The following is a 12,149-nucleotide window of genomic DNA, read 5'->3' as shown; positions in this document are numbered from 1 at the left end:
GTACGGTGCGTATACGCATACGAACGAATGCACGCGCGAACGCACGCACGTACGCACATATACGCATGATCTGCGCTTCGGGGAATTGATATAGTCGATCCATCGGTCGCCAGTCCAAGCCATATCGTGTATATCGCACCTTCGCCCACTCGCGTCATATAGATTCGCATGGGGCAATTGCGATAATGTGTGAGTAATGTACGCGAACGGCTTCCAACAGCGTGCAAGTCCAATCGTAACCCATAATCGGTCAAGCGTACCGCACTTAGCATTAGCGGCCGTGCCTCGTCAATACCTCTCGCAACGTAGGCAGGCAAGCGAGCAGCGACAGGTTACAGGTGTATCTAAACAATAAGCGATACTCAGGAAAAGAAATCTGGGTCGTACGACCACGTCACGTGCCTTCGTTGACGATGGTTTGCCTTCACCGCCACCAAGCTCACCGAACGATCTTGTGTTCACAAACGGAGCACAGATGCAACCTATGATCGTGTAATCAGAGATATAAGCACACGTCGTTGCACTTCGAGTTAGTAAAACAATACTGCTTAGGACGCGGGATTAATAAACGAATGAGTAGCACGAATAAAGTATAATTATTCGATTTCGGAAGCATTGCATCTATTTACACTTATTTATTCCATGGCACGTTAAACTAATTCCGACGTTTCCAGAAAATTATTCATCATAAGTCTAAGGAATAATATAGTAAACGATATTCGCGAGTCACGTGCGCTTCGTGAACTCAGTGAATCGGACGATAAAGTTGTAAGACACGTGAGCACGAGATAACGGGAAATAATTCCGTAGTATTCGCTCGATTTAAACTGAGGAAATTAAAGATGCGCGTTTCAATAACGAAAAGATATAGCGTACATCCTGCGCCGGAAGCGTGCGTCGACTTGAAATGTGCGTTTAAAAGGGGCCAGAGAATATACGATACTCGCGGACAGGCCGCGGCGAATGAGTAGTTCAAAGTGTACTGACAGTCGGGACTGTCCTGATTAATAAGGTTTCACCGATAAGACGATTATACGTACGTCATCAACCTCAGAATATATATATATACATATAATATTAAATTACATTACAAAATTAAATCAAATAATAACAGGAGTAGCTTAAAGAATGCTTCAAAAATGTTCAGAAAATTGTAAAAAATAAAAAATAGTAAAAAACTTGTTAAAATTTTAATATTTCTTCATTGAAGAAACGATTATGCCACGCATAACGTATATTCATTATACAAAATGCCATAAAATGACAATCCAAAGCTGAAATCTACGAAAATGCAAAGCTAGCCAAACTTGTATCACATAGTTAAGAGTTCACGCAGCAGAAATGCGTTTCTATTCAGAAGAAGAAAGAGACGCAAACTCGAATCACGCGCGCAGACGTCCGGCGGAATTTACAAGCAAGAAAAAAAAGCGATGCGCGGCTCTTGTAGCACGGCCTCGCACTAAACCGGTGGAGGGGAGAGAACACGTTGTCTGGACGGGAATTTATTTTCGGAACAAATCTGGTCGCTTTCTTTCGCTTTTTCCGTTTTTCCGTTCTGACGAAACCGGCGCGAGGTTTAGCATTTTTGCCAGTCCAAGAAATTCCATCGCCGTCGGCGTCGTCCTCGCTCCATAATTCCGAAAAATATTAAGCCGCAACGAACGAAAATCGTATACACATATAATACTTACGATACGGCTAATGAGCCTCTTTTGTACCAAGTTATATCTATATCAACCGAGCTTGCTATTCAAAATAGGTCGGCGTTACAGGCGGCGCTTTGTCACCCTACTTGACATTTTCTGTCGCCCCCGCAACTGCACGAAGTATAAACTATGAAAGAGTTATACCCTTCTCTTCACAGTATTATAATTTATAATTAAGTTATAGTTACTGTACAATTTATATAGAAGCCACACAAGATTCTAGCCTGAGATCCAGTATTCGTGTATCTCGGGATTGTGTATTATAAATAAGTTATAAAAATTATGCGCACAAAAATATTTACGTATAATCGCGAGATAATATTTTTATACTAAGGAAAACTGTATAATATATCCTGGCGATTAAATGAGTGTAATACGGTATATATAACGGAAATATCAGAATGTCAGAGAGAGGAAGAGAAAAGCCAACGTGTACCATAATCGAAATACCAACTATATTGTGATAAGCTAGTATATCTCATAATATAACAGTTATATAGAATAAACTCCAATACAATATCGGACCGCTGTTGGATATGTGGCAAAGTGTGTCAAAGGGTAGAAGGCACGGTCAGAGTTCATCCCCAAGTATGTCGGAGTATACCCGAGCAAATCGTATCCTCGAAACTCGGATCTCAGACTTGACATTTTACACCGAAAATCAATTATCATATAGCAACAATTATATTAATATTATATCATAAATTTCTTTCAAAGTTTTAAATGAAACTTGTATAAAATTAAGTTAAGTCGCCTTTATATACGAGTTTTGCTCGTTTAATATGAAAATCTCATTCACAGCGTTGCATGAATATTAAGTAGCTACATTTAACTCTAAGTACACGTCGTATAAATATCCTGCAGAAAAGCCCCTTCGTGAGTAGCAGCGGGTGTTAAAAGAGTCTGAAGATAAAACTGAAATCTGAGTAATACCATGACGAGTCACGGCCCCGATTATACTCAAACTTCCTGTACACAGAGATCCCCGCAATGAATCCTTATCCAAAAGGCGCGCTTACGCATGACGGATGTGGCATCGGTCGTGATTCTTACGTAAATGCGCGTATATTTACATCGAATATTCTCATAACTATTGTATATTTTTAATACAACCGCAGAGTTGAATTAAAAAAAGAAGGAACACCATATACGAGAACTTGAAATCTCTCTCGGTATGGAAATTGAACGATTTACCTCCCGCATTACCCACGGAAAAGTGACTCGGCAGACTTGCTCGCATCTAGGTCGGTGAGAAATAATCATGGGACAAAGATCATAATTTGTATAATTGCATAATTGGGTGTACGGAACGTGCGCATGTATACGTGGAACAGACCGGTACGGAAATTATAGCAACATTGCAATCGTGCGCAATAATTTTTTCTACGTCTATCACCGCTACTGTATATATCGGCACATTTTTCTCTATTTCTTTTGCAAGTGCGCACAAGATACTTTTCCATCGAATAGCCCAGCCCCAGTGACGGTTTGCACGGCAAAGCGAGAGAAATGTACGCGGTCGGAAACGGAGTAATGCTCGCTGAGCGGATTATTCGCGGCGCAAAACGGTATTACAGCTGCAACTTGTTGGTCTCCGCAGAAGCGAAGTTTCCGTATTTGTTCGTTCCGTATATGGTGACCGTAATGATCGATTCGCCTCCGGTTATCGGTTTTCCTGTGGAAATTGGCCTCGCCGATGCGCGCGTACTTTTCCGCGTAAATAGGAGGTTTTCCTTTGAGAGATAACTTTCTGCTCGCATGAAAAACGATATCATCGTACCGGAAGTTTCGTTGCCTCCCAAACGTAAATGACGATTTACCTTCTCGATAAACGATACAACGGACAACGAAAATTGCCAATGGTTTCCTTTAATTATCGCGTTATTCTTCGATAACGAGAATCTCGTGCAACTTCACCCAAAGCATAGACGTACAGTTTTTGCGAGCGTCGGTCGTCGCGATCGCGATCGCTCTCATAACTTTAACGAGATAACGTTCTTTTTATATTTTACGAATGTGCGAACAGCGTAATTGGAATTTTTAACGATTACAAAAAGATCGAGTTTTATCCATTTGGAAGACATAGGAAAAGCCGATAAACATTGAGAGATAAAATTAAAATGTAAGTCGCACGGAATTTATCGGAATATATGTATATAAAATTAAATGTTATACCATCAATAAAATTAAGAAAATATTAACAGAATTAGCAATGTTATCCATCTGCATTTTTGACGTCTCTATACGTTCTGCTGCACGTATGTAAATAAGTCGTATAATCGGCGCTCGAGTTCCATAATAAGAAACAAAGACGATTTACGCATCATATATACACACGGCGCGGCGTCAGACACCGACGTGCTTTTATAGGCGCCCGACGCTGTTTCGTCACTGGAGATAAGCTTCTTGAAAACTGCACACGCTACTTAATGAATCGAAGGATACGCGCGAAAGACGTGCTCGGTTATGTAATTAATACCCGCATCCTGCGCGATGTAACGCTCTGTTTATATTTCAAAATTTCAAGTAACCCACGAGTAATACCAGTTTTCTTAGTTTTAGCATTAAAACTCGTTCGCAATGGCTACAAAAATAAAAACAGAAAAAATAATCGCAAGATTCGTTCTTAGTCGTTCGTAACTTGGATTGTTAGTCCTTTGACATTTAAGAAACGGTACGTCGAAAATAAGTCGTAATTAATTGAAGAATCCGCGAGGCTATAACAAAGAAATATTCGAGTTTCTAACATCCATAAAATGTATATTTAGATATACTTGTTTCAGCATTAGGGCGCGGTATTTGTCCGCAAGTAGACTTCACGGCGATGATTAATCTTCATCCGAAGCGTCGAGCGTCAGCGATGAAACCCCGCGCACAATGAGCTCTCGGGTGGCGCGCGTGAGCAAAGCGACAGGGATAAAGTGCCACGGTGTAGCGCGGGAGGAAGGTTAAAGGTCAGACGTCCACGTCGCGTACAGGTCACAGAGTCGCCCGAGGATACACGTGAACTCGCGTGTCTGCCTGCCATGCGGTATACACGCGAACGCTGTCGATATTTTTTCTGACATTGCGTGAAAGAAAAAATTCCACTCATCGGCAAACACACGACCGGAACTTGCCAAAGCCGATAAATGTTGCTATCTTTACGATAAATATTCTTGTCCCGATATTTCGCGTCTCGCGCGCGTGTGCGTGTAGAAAAATTAAATAAATCAAAGAAAGTCGTTCGTATTATTTTAACATTTTCAGAGGTACGCTTTTGATTCGCATAAGCTATTTTTATGACCTTTTCACGAAATAAAACGTACATTGTAAAACGATATTAAACGACAAATATAAAAAACAAATTACATTGTATTACATATATCAAATTCTATAGAAAACTGCGTCATGTTCCTATCGCATAGAAAAGCATATCGGTTATAGGTGAAAAAAGTTGCACGATTCATGGAGAATTCCGCGTTGGTTACAGGTGAGTAAATTTTATAATTAACGTATCGAAATAACAACTCGGGCAAAACGAGTGTTTCGCGTTGCGAAATTTCAAAGTTCAATGCGGCGGGAAACAGTACGCGTGGTTATTACGAGCGATGTAACCATTGGTAAACTGTCCGGGTAAAGCAAAATTGGGAATAGAGTGCGTCGATTAATACAAAGCTCGGATACAAATTGTATTCGAGTAACCCGGGCGCGTAATTGAAAGCCGAATCTGATTGATATTGAACGCGGAACTAAACCAGTTTAATCCGCGATAGACTACATATAGCTTCTGTTACAACCAAGTCGGATACACTTAACGTAACGCTAATGTAATGCCATAATATTTCTTACAAATTTTACGAATTTAAATAATTAAAAATATTAAAGTAGTTTTTTCTAATCTATTATAAACTAAAAATAAAAAACTAGAAAATATAGGTATATTAATTTTCTAAAGTCGTCTAATTATAAAAATTACATTGCGCTAATAGTAAGAAAGATTCTTCTTTAATAAATTTGTTGCAATAGAATTAACACGATGCTGTGCATAAAAAATAATCCAAATATAAAAAGAAGAAAAATTAATAAAAAATAATGTTTAAAAAATTTTTTTTCTATAAACCCTAAACACAAATACATCAAAATATCTTTCTTAGTTTTTTAGAATATCTATGATCATCATAATGACTGACGATTAATCGACCATCAACAAGTAGTATCGCACAATTTGTCGGTAAAGCAGTTTAGAATGCGGTTACAGATGGCAGCTCAAATCAGAAACTTAATTTTCTGTCCACACAGTATAATTAGAGATGCAAACCAGCGTTTCCAACAACTTGTTCGAATAAAGTTCACCTGCAATATCAGAACATTCCGTGCAACTCTCCAATTAATGTTGCAACCACAAATGTAATTAAACCTGACTTACGCGATAGTCGTTTCACATTTTCAGAATGATTTAAATAAAAACCCACGACGCATTTCAAAAGGAAATATTGCCATGGCATTTAACATTTCCTTTACAAAAAAAATCATTTGAATTATTTATTATTCGTTTCTTTTTCATTTTTCACCAAGATTCATTAAAGTGCTTTATTCTTAGAAGAAATTCTCTATGTAAAATAAAAAGTGCTTAATTCAATAAGAAAATAAAATCAATGGAAAACAAGATAATGCGTTAAACAAATTTTTATTTAAAAACTGGATAATAAAATATAAAACGTATGACGTTTAAATTAAATTTCGAGATTTGCAACGTTTCTCCTATTCATCTGAAAATTTATAAACTAAATACTAAATAATATAAAATCCATTGGGAAGATTAAAAACATAATCGCAACATTTCCGTCGCGAAAATTCCGTCAACTCTGTCAACTCTGTCAACGTCTAAAGTCGAAAGGCTCGAGGTATTCCTGAGAATCGCGATTTGCGAAAAAAGCATGCAACTTTCATCGAGAGTCGTTTAGTCCGGCACGTCTAAGAGTTTGCCCTAATTTGCGGCATGTCGAGAATCGACCGCGCCATGCACTGGAAACGAAATAAAACGAGCTAACTTTGAGAGCGCGTGACGGGGGATTCCCAAAACTCTTCTGAACCTGAGCATAATACCGAGAGAGAAACTATCGATTAACTGTCCGCCACGTTATGTCTCGCGAGCGTCCGGAGCGCATTGTCTTTTCGCCGCACAGCCGCAACCGTTTCACGTTCCGCGATAAACCGACCCAAAAAAAAAATTACGCTTGCTCGTCCAGTTTTGATTGAAATAACGTACTCATGTCAGTGCGTACGTGTGCGCGGAAAACGCGGGTAACTCGCTTCTTCGTAAAACTGAATAAACAAAGTTAACAAAGCGTTCCTTCGTGGCTAAATAACTTTCTCAAAACCGTTAACGATCCAGACACATTTTCTCCTACAATTTCTTCTTTCATCTCAATGCTTATCGCAAATAGGAAGCAAAGCTCTACTCACGACAATCATCTCGGAGGGCTCGAGAACGAAGCATTCGTTGGGTCGCCTGGCGCTGCCGCCCGTCCGCTTCCCGAAGCTGTAACAGAAATAAATAACATTTTTCCATAAAAACATTCATCGCATTATATGAATATCATTACATATCTCAAGTACAGATTTTTAGATTTATATTTAAGAAATTCCGTAATAGGATATAAAAATATCTTACGTCAAAATTTATTAATTCATAAAATTCTTAAAATCGAATTAAATGTAACTCGTTTGTTTAAAAAAAAAATCCTAATAAAAAAGAGAATAAAATATATTTTATATAGTCTTCGTACAAAAAAGAGTATAGCCAGATTATTGTTAAGGGTCAACAGAGTCTGGCTTTTTTGAGTATCGTATACATCTCAAGGAGATAAAAAGGGGAGACTCGAAAATTCATCATATAAACCCCTCAATTTCGCATCGTTTCGAATCGAACGACAATACGAGGGTGTTCGCGCACGCTCGCGCAAACACCTATTATTCCGTGACGCCATTCTACGCGCCCCAGCATTAACTTCTACTACCAATATTGGGTACTACGACGCCATCGACAGATGTTCCCCATCGTCGAAAAGGGCACTCCTCAAATTAGTCATAAAAGCACAAACGGGGTTCAACCAATTTTCGGCGATATACGAAAATCTGCGGTCATACAGATATGAGATGGAAGCTGCCGAAATGTGATTGCCTAAACCAAAATCGTTTTTCTTGATATAGAAAATATTATAGCGTAACATCAAACCTCCCCGCATATCGTAGTTGAACTTACGTATAAGTTGAACGCCATGAATTAAGAGATCAGATAAAATCTCCATCAAAAGTATAACTATCGATTATTCAAAATTAGTATATTAAAGAAATTAAGAGCTATACATATATATATATCTTATCTAATAACGTAGAATTATAAAACATAATATTAATTTTCTATTCGTTTAATGGAAAAATACTATAAAATAAAAACGAAGTAATAACATTTGTACAAATTAATTAAAGAACAACAATCACATCGTTGGCGTTGATAAGAAAATGTTCTTTCCCGTTCTCGGAGCGCGTTTTGCTTTTTCACACCTGGAGATATCGTTCACCGCGGAAAGTCCTCTCAATTTAACGGTGACGACCGTGAATCGAATGTCGATGCTCGACCGACCGAGAATCGGAAAACCGAGATGGTATAGGTAGAGGGAAGAGGGAAGGAGGAAAGAGAGGTTGCAGAAGGCCGTAAGGTTGTCGAAGACTGTTGACCCGCGTGTTATCCCGCTCCTCCCTCGACTTAAACACACAAACGAAGTCGCGATGCGTAACGCACGCGTAACGCATCCGTAACGTATTGCTCTCCCGTGTGCGTGCGTGAGTGGGTGTGTGCATGTGCATTCGTACGTCGCAGAAAATTGAATTCGCGTGGATGACGCTCCGCGGCTTCTCCGTCTTTCAAGCCTAATATATCGCGAGTTAACCCTGTAAACGTTGCTTTATACTCGATCGTTTCGCTTCCTCAGGATTATTTCGTTAAGCATATCTAGGTCACCCGCACGTGCGCCGACATTTCCGCTTTTACTTATAGAGAAAACGATCGATCTGGCCGAAAATATTTGTCGAATTAATTTGGATTATAGTCGCACATTAGCTATCATTCGATCGATTGGACGAAAGAGATAACTTTAACGTATTAAAAAACTAAAGTAAAATTAAATTAAACGCGTAAAAAAATAAACGAAATAGTTTTAAAATGTATCTCATTCTGTATAATACTGTTGACATTTTAAAATTCTGTAGAGAAATAAACATATATTATATTAAATTTACTTGACGCTCTAAATTGATTGACATTTTGACACTCGGATATTCAGTTCGTCAGATGGTGGACAAATACGATAAATCTTTCTTCGGTTTTATTTCTTGAATATTTATAAGAATAATATATATAAATGTTACGTGAAATACGCCATAAAGCGATAATATTGAAAATATAGCTTTTTTTATACGGTCTATGCGATGTGTATATTACCTACATATACTCGAAAACGAAAACTCGGTAACCGAATACAGAATAAAGCAAAATTTAACAGAAGCGGTACCTATAAGTACTTTCAACGATTTACCGCGTACCTTTAGCTTGTTTTCCGCCAACGCAACGCTCGTACTCGTTAACAGAAGCAATCGAAACGCCGCGCGCGTCGCATCGAGTGTCGCGTCCGCTTTATTCCGCAGCGGCGTGTGAAGTCTCGGCGCAAACTTTTGTCCGGTCATGCCTTTCCGTTCCCATTTCCCGAAATATACCCGCAGGGGATGGCTCGTTATAATTCGCTCTGATCTTAACGGAGACCGAAGACCGACGCGTAGCCAGCAGTCTCCTCATTGTCGACGATCCCGCATGCCTAAGCATTCTTTCTCTCGCTTTATCTCTCTCTCTCTCTCGCATCCTCTCATCCTCTTTCACTCTTGCTCCCCAACGGCGCCCATTTTGCGAAATTATCCGTGCCATTTCGCAACACTGAGCCACGTGGATCCACTCAACCTAATGAAATATTTCTATGACGTCGTTAGAGCTATTACCCTTTCTATTATCCTTTCTTTTTAATCTTATTCACTGCACTATTAGGCTCCTCTTTCACGCGGTCGAAAGCGCGAAATTGTCCATCAACTGCTTCCGCTAGGGGGGGCAGGGTTAAATATCTTTTTGAAATGTAGCAATGTCTAATACTCATTTTAAAATATCTTGAGCGCAAAAGCAGTTATAAACGAAACAACTTTTTTACGCAAAGTTACCGCTAGATATTTTAAATTACCCAAGTTTATATCTACATTTAACAAAATAAGAGAGAGAGAGAGAGAGAGAGAGAGAGAGAGAGAGAGAGAGAGAGAGAGAGAGAGAGAGAGAGAGAGAGAGAGCAAGCGAGCGAGCAAAAGATAAGAAGTTATATATATACTTCGCAACACTAAACCAAGATTGTGGTTTTGAGCTATGCTATATAATACTTACCTATACTTATCAACTTATAGAAGTGAAAACAACAGGTACGTCAGACACATCGCGCTTACGTAGCATAGGTAACTTGTAATCACGCAAGTTAGAACAAGAATGACTTTACATGCAAACGAGATTACACGCTTGCTTTTATAACAGCTTATTATAGATATCAATAGTTAAAAATATATCAATCAGCTGCTAATAGAGAATCTGTAATTGTTATAATAATTACCTTAATATATGTGAGTTATTTGCGATTATATTAATTTATTTCTAACTTTCCATGCAATATATATCCGAGAGACAATTCGTATATACCTGTTCTCTCGATACATCGTAATAATAATAATAGTATAGCAACAAGTAATTTTCGCAATCAAAAGTCGAAATTTCCTCAATGTAATCCTGCGAGGACTCACCACACGGAAAATCTCCTCTTGGGAAAGGGGGCGGGAGGTGGCGGTAGCTGAGCTCGATGAGTCCTATCGACGGACTCGCTCCTGAGGGCTTGCACTACCTTAGGCACGGCCCTGAAGGGCTCCTGACAGGCTTTCGTGACTATGCCGCCGTTCCCAACGCCATCGTTGAAATTACCCGTGCCACCGCCACCGCCACCGCCACCGCCGCCACCACCATGGAAGCTGTTCCATCTCCTCACTGGGCCCCTGTTAGCGCCGTGACAGCCGCCATTATGGCCACCTGGACCGCGAAGCTGGCTGGTATGCTTGTGCATCCTCAGTGATCTTTTCGCCAGGACGCACTAGGTTCGTCCATCCTCTATATCGTGATCATACGCATTCGCGTGAATCGACTACATCCTCGATGCCTTTTCACCATCTTCTCTTCAGCCTTTTCTTGGAACTTTGGAAATATCGAGCGCACAACGAGAATTCAAAATGAATGCTTCTGTCCTTAAAGCGGATTACGCCGGCTTGGTAGTTCCATAAGTAGCGTTCTAAAGTAAACCGATATTCTTAGATTTGCGTTCGGATTTCAAGATCAGTGAACTAGCCATCGATCGTTAATTTCAAAGATTAATTGAATCATATTGTATATCTAAGATTTTGGACTGTTGTCCTCTGCGATGCATTTATTAACACATAACTCTACGTCATCTAATCTTACTCTTCTCGTTTTGTAAACAATTTTCTATAAAATAAACTTTCTTTATTTAAAAAGTTGTAAAAAGAAAAGTTGTGAAAAATAGAAGAATCTCTTGAAAGAATCACACACGTTCTGTATAACGTAGTCTATATAGCGTAGACAATTCTCACAAGAGAGAATTATATGCGCGGTTATAAAGAAGAAATACTGCACAATAATTTTTTTTCCCATGGCGTGCGCGTGATATTTGGACCAAGTCGGCGACGAGGTCGAGTAGAGTCAAGTGATTCTTAGTATAGCTCTTTCGTACGTGGCTCGCATACTTTTATTACGCGTCCTATGGGATTCGATCGACTTGAAGACTAACGGCTAACGGCGTCGCGATGTCGTCTGCCGTTTCTCTTGACCTTATCAAGCCTGTGTACGTTTGCGAGGAAGCGCGATAACGGAGAGAAAGGTTTACGCCGGCGATAAAATCCTGGTATAAAAGGGAAGAGAACGTCGCAAATGCAACGATAGTGCATCTCCTTCCTCAATTTTCGGGAGTGTCGAAAGTGTACTGCTGCAACGTATTATTATTACAAAATAGCGTTAAATAACTCGTCTACTTTTTCCCATCTAAATGATTATTAGAAACTGCAACTGATTAATTCCTGTCTTATTATTCAATATAAGTTTTACACATGGATTTCTTTATTTATTAATACAATATTTTGGAGTTTGGCAAATAATTTATAACGATAAGAGAATAAATAAAAAAGAAATACGAGAAAAATTTTATAAGTTTGTTCTTTGTTTACGTTTCTTCTTCAATAAGAAGAAGAAACGATGTATAATTACTTTTGCGTATATAGATAAAAATTTTGCTGCTTACAAATGGTGATATATTG

General features: G+C 39.0%; 1 protein-coding gene across 9 annotated transcripts in view; it reads right to left on the bottom strand.

Annotated features, from left to right (window-relative positions):
* LOC143900016 (rap guanine nucleotide exchange factor 2) overlaps positions 1-12,149 on the bottom strand; it is a 116,405-nt gene that overhangs the window by 24,389 nt on the left and 79,867 nt on the right. For 6 of the 9 annotated variants that reach the window (XM_077410905.1, XM_077410904.1, XM_077410907.1 and 3 more), the window contains 2 exons: positions 10,575-11,110; positions 7,155-7,230 (listed from right to left, as the gene is read on the bottom strand). In XM_077410905.1, coding sequence (XP_077267031.1) covers positions 7,155-7,230; positions 10,575-10,888 — 390 coding nt within the window. In that variant the 5' untranslated portion in view covers positions 10,889-11,110. Of the gene's footprint in view, positions 1-7,154; positions 7,231-10,574; positions 11,111-12,149 lie in introns of those variants that run through there. The other 3 variants (XM_077410909.1, XM_077410906.1, XM_077410912.1) reach the window with 1 other exon arrangement.

Source organism: Temnothorax americanus, unplaced genomic scaffold (genome assembly GCF_048541705.1).
Source record: "Temnothorax americanus isolate GAGA-0224 unplaced genomic scaffold, ASM4854170v1 Scaffold3, whole genome shotgun sequence".
Classification (NCBI taxonomy): Eukaryota; Metazoa; Arthropoda; class Insecta; order Hymenoptera; family Formicidae; genus Temnothorax; species Temnothorax americanus.
Note: the sequence above shows the minus strand (reverse complement) of the source record. Positions and strands in the feature narration are given on the sequence as shown.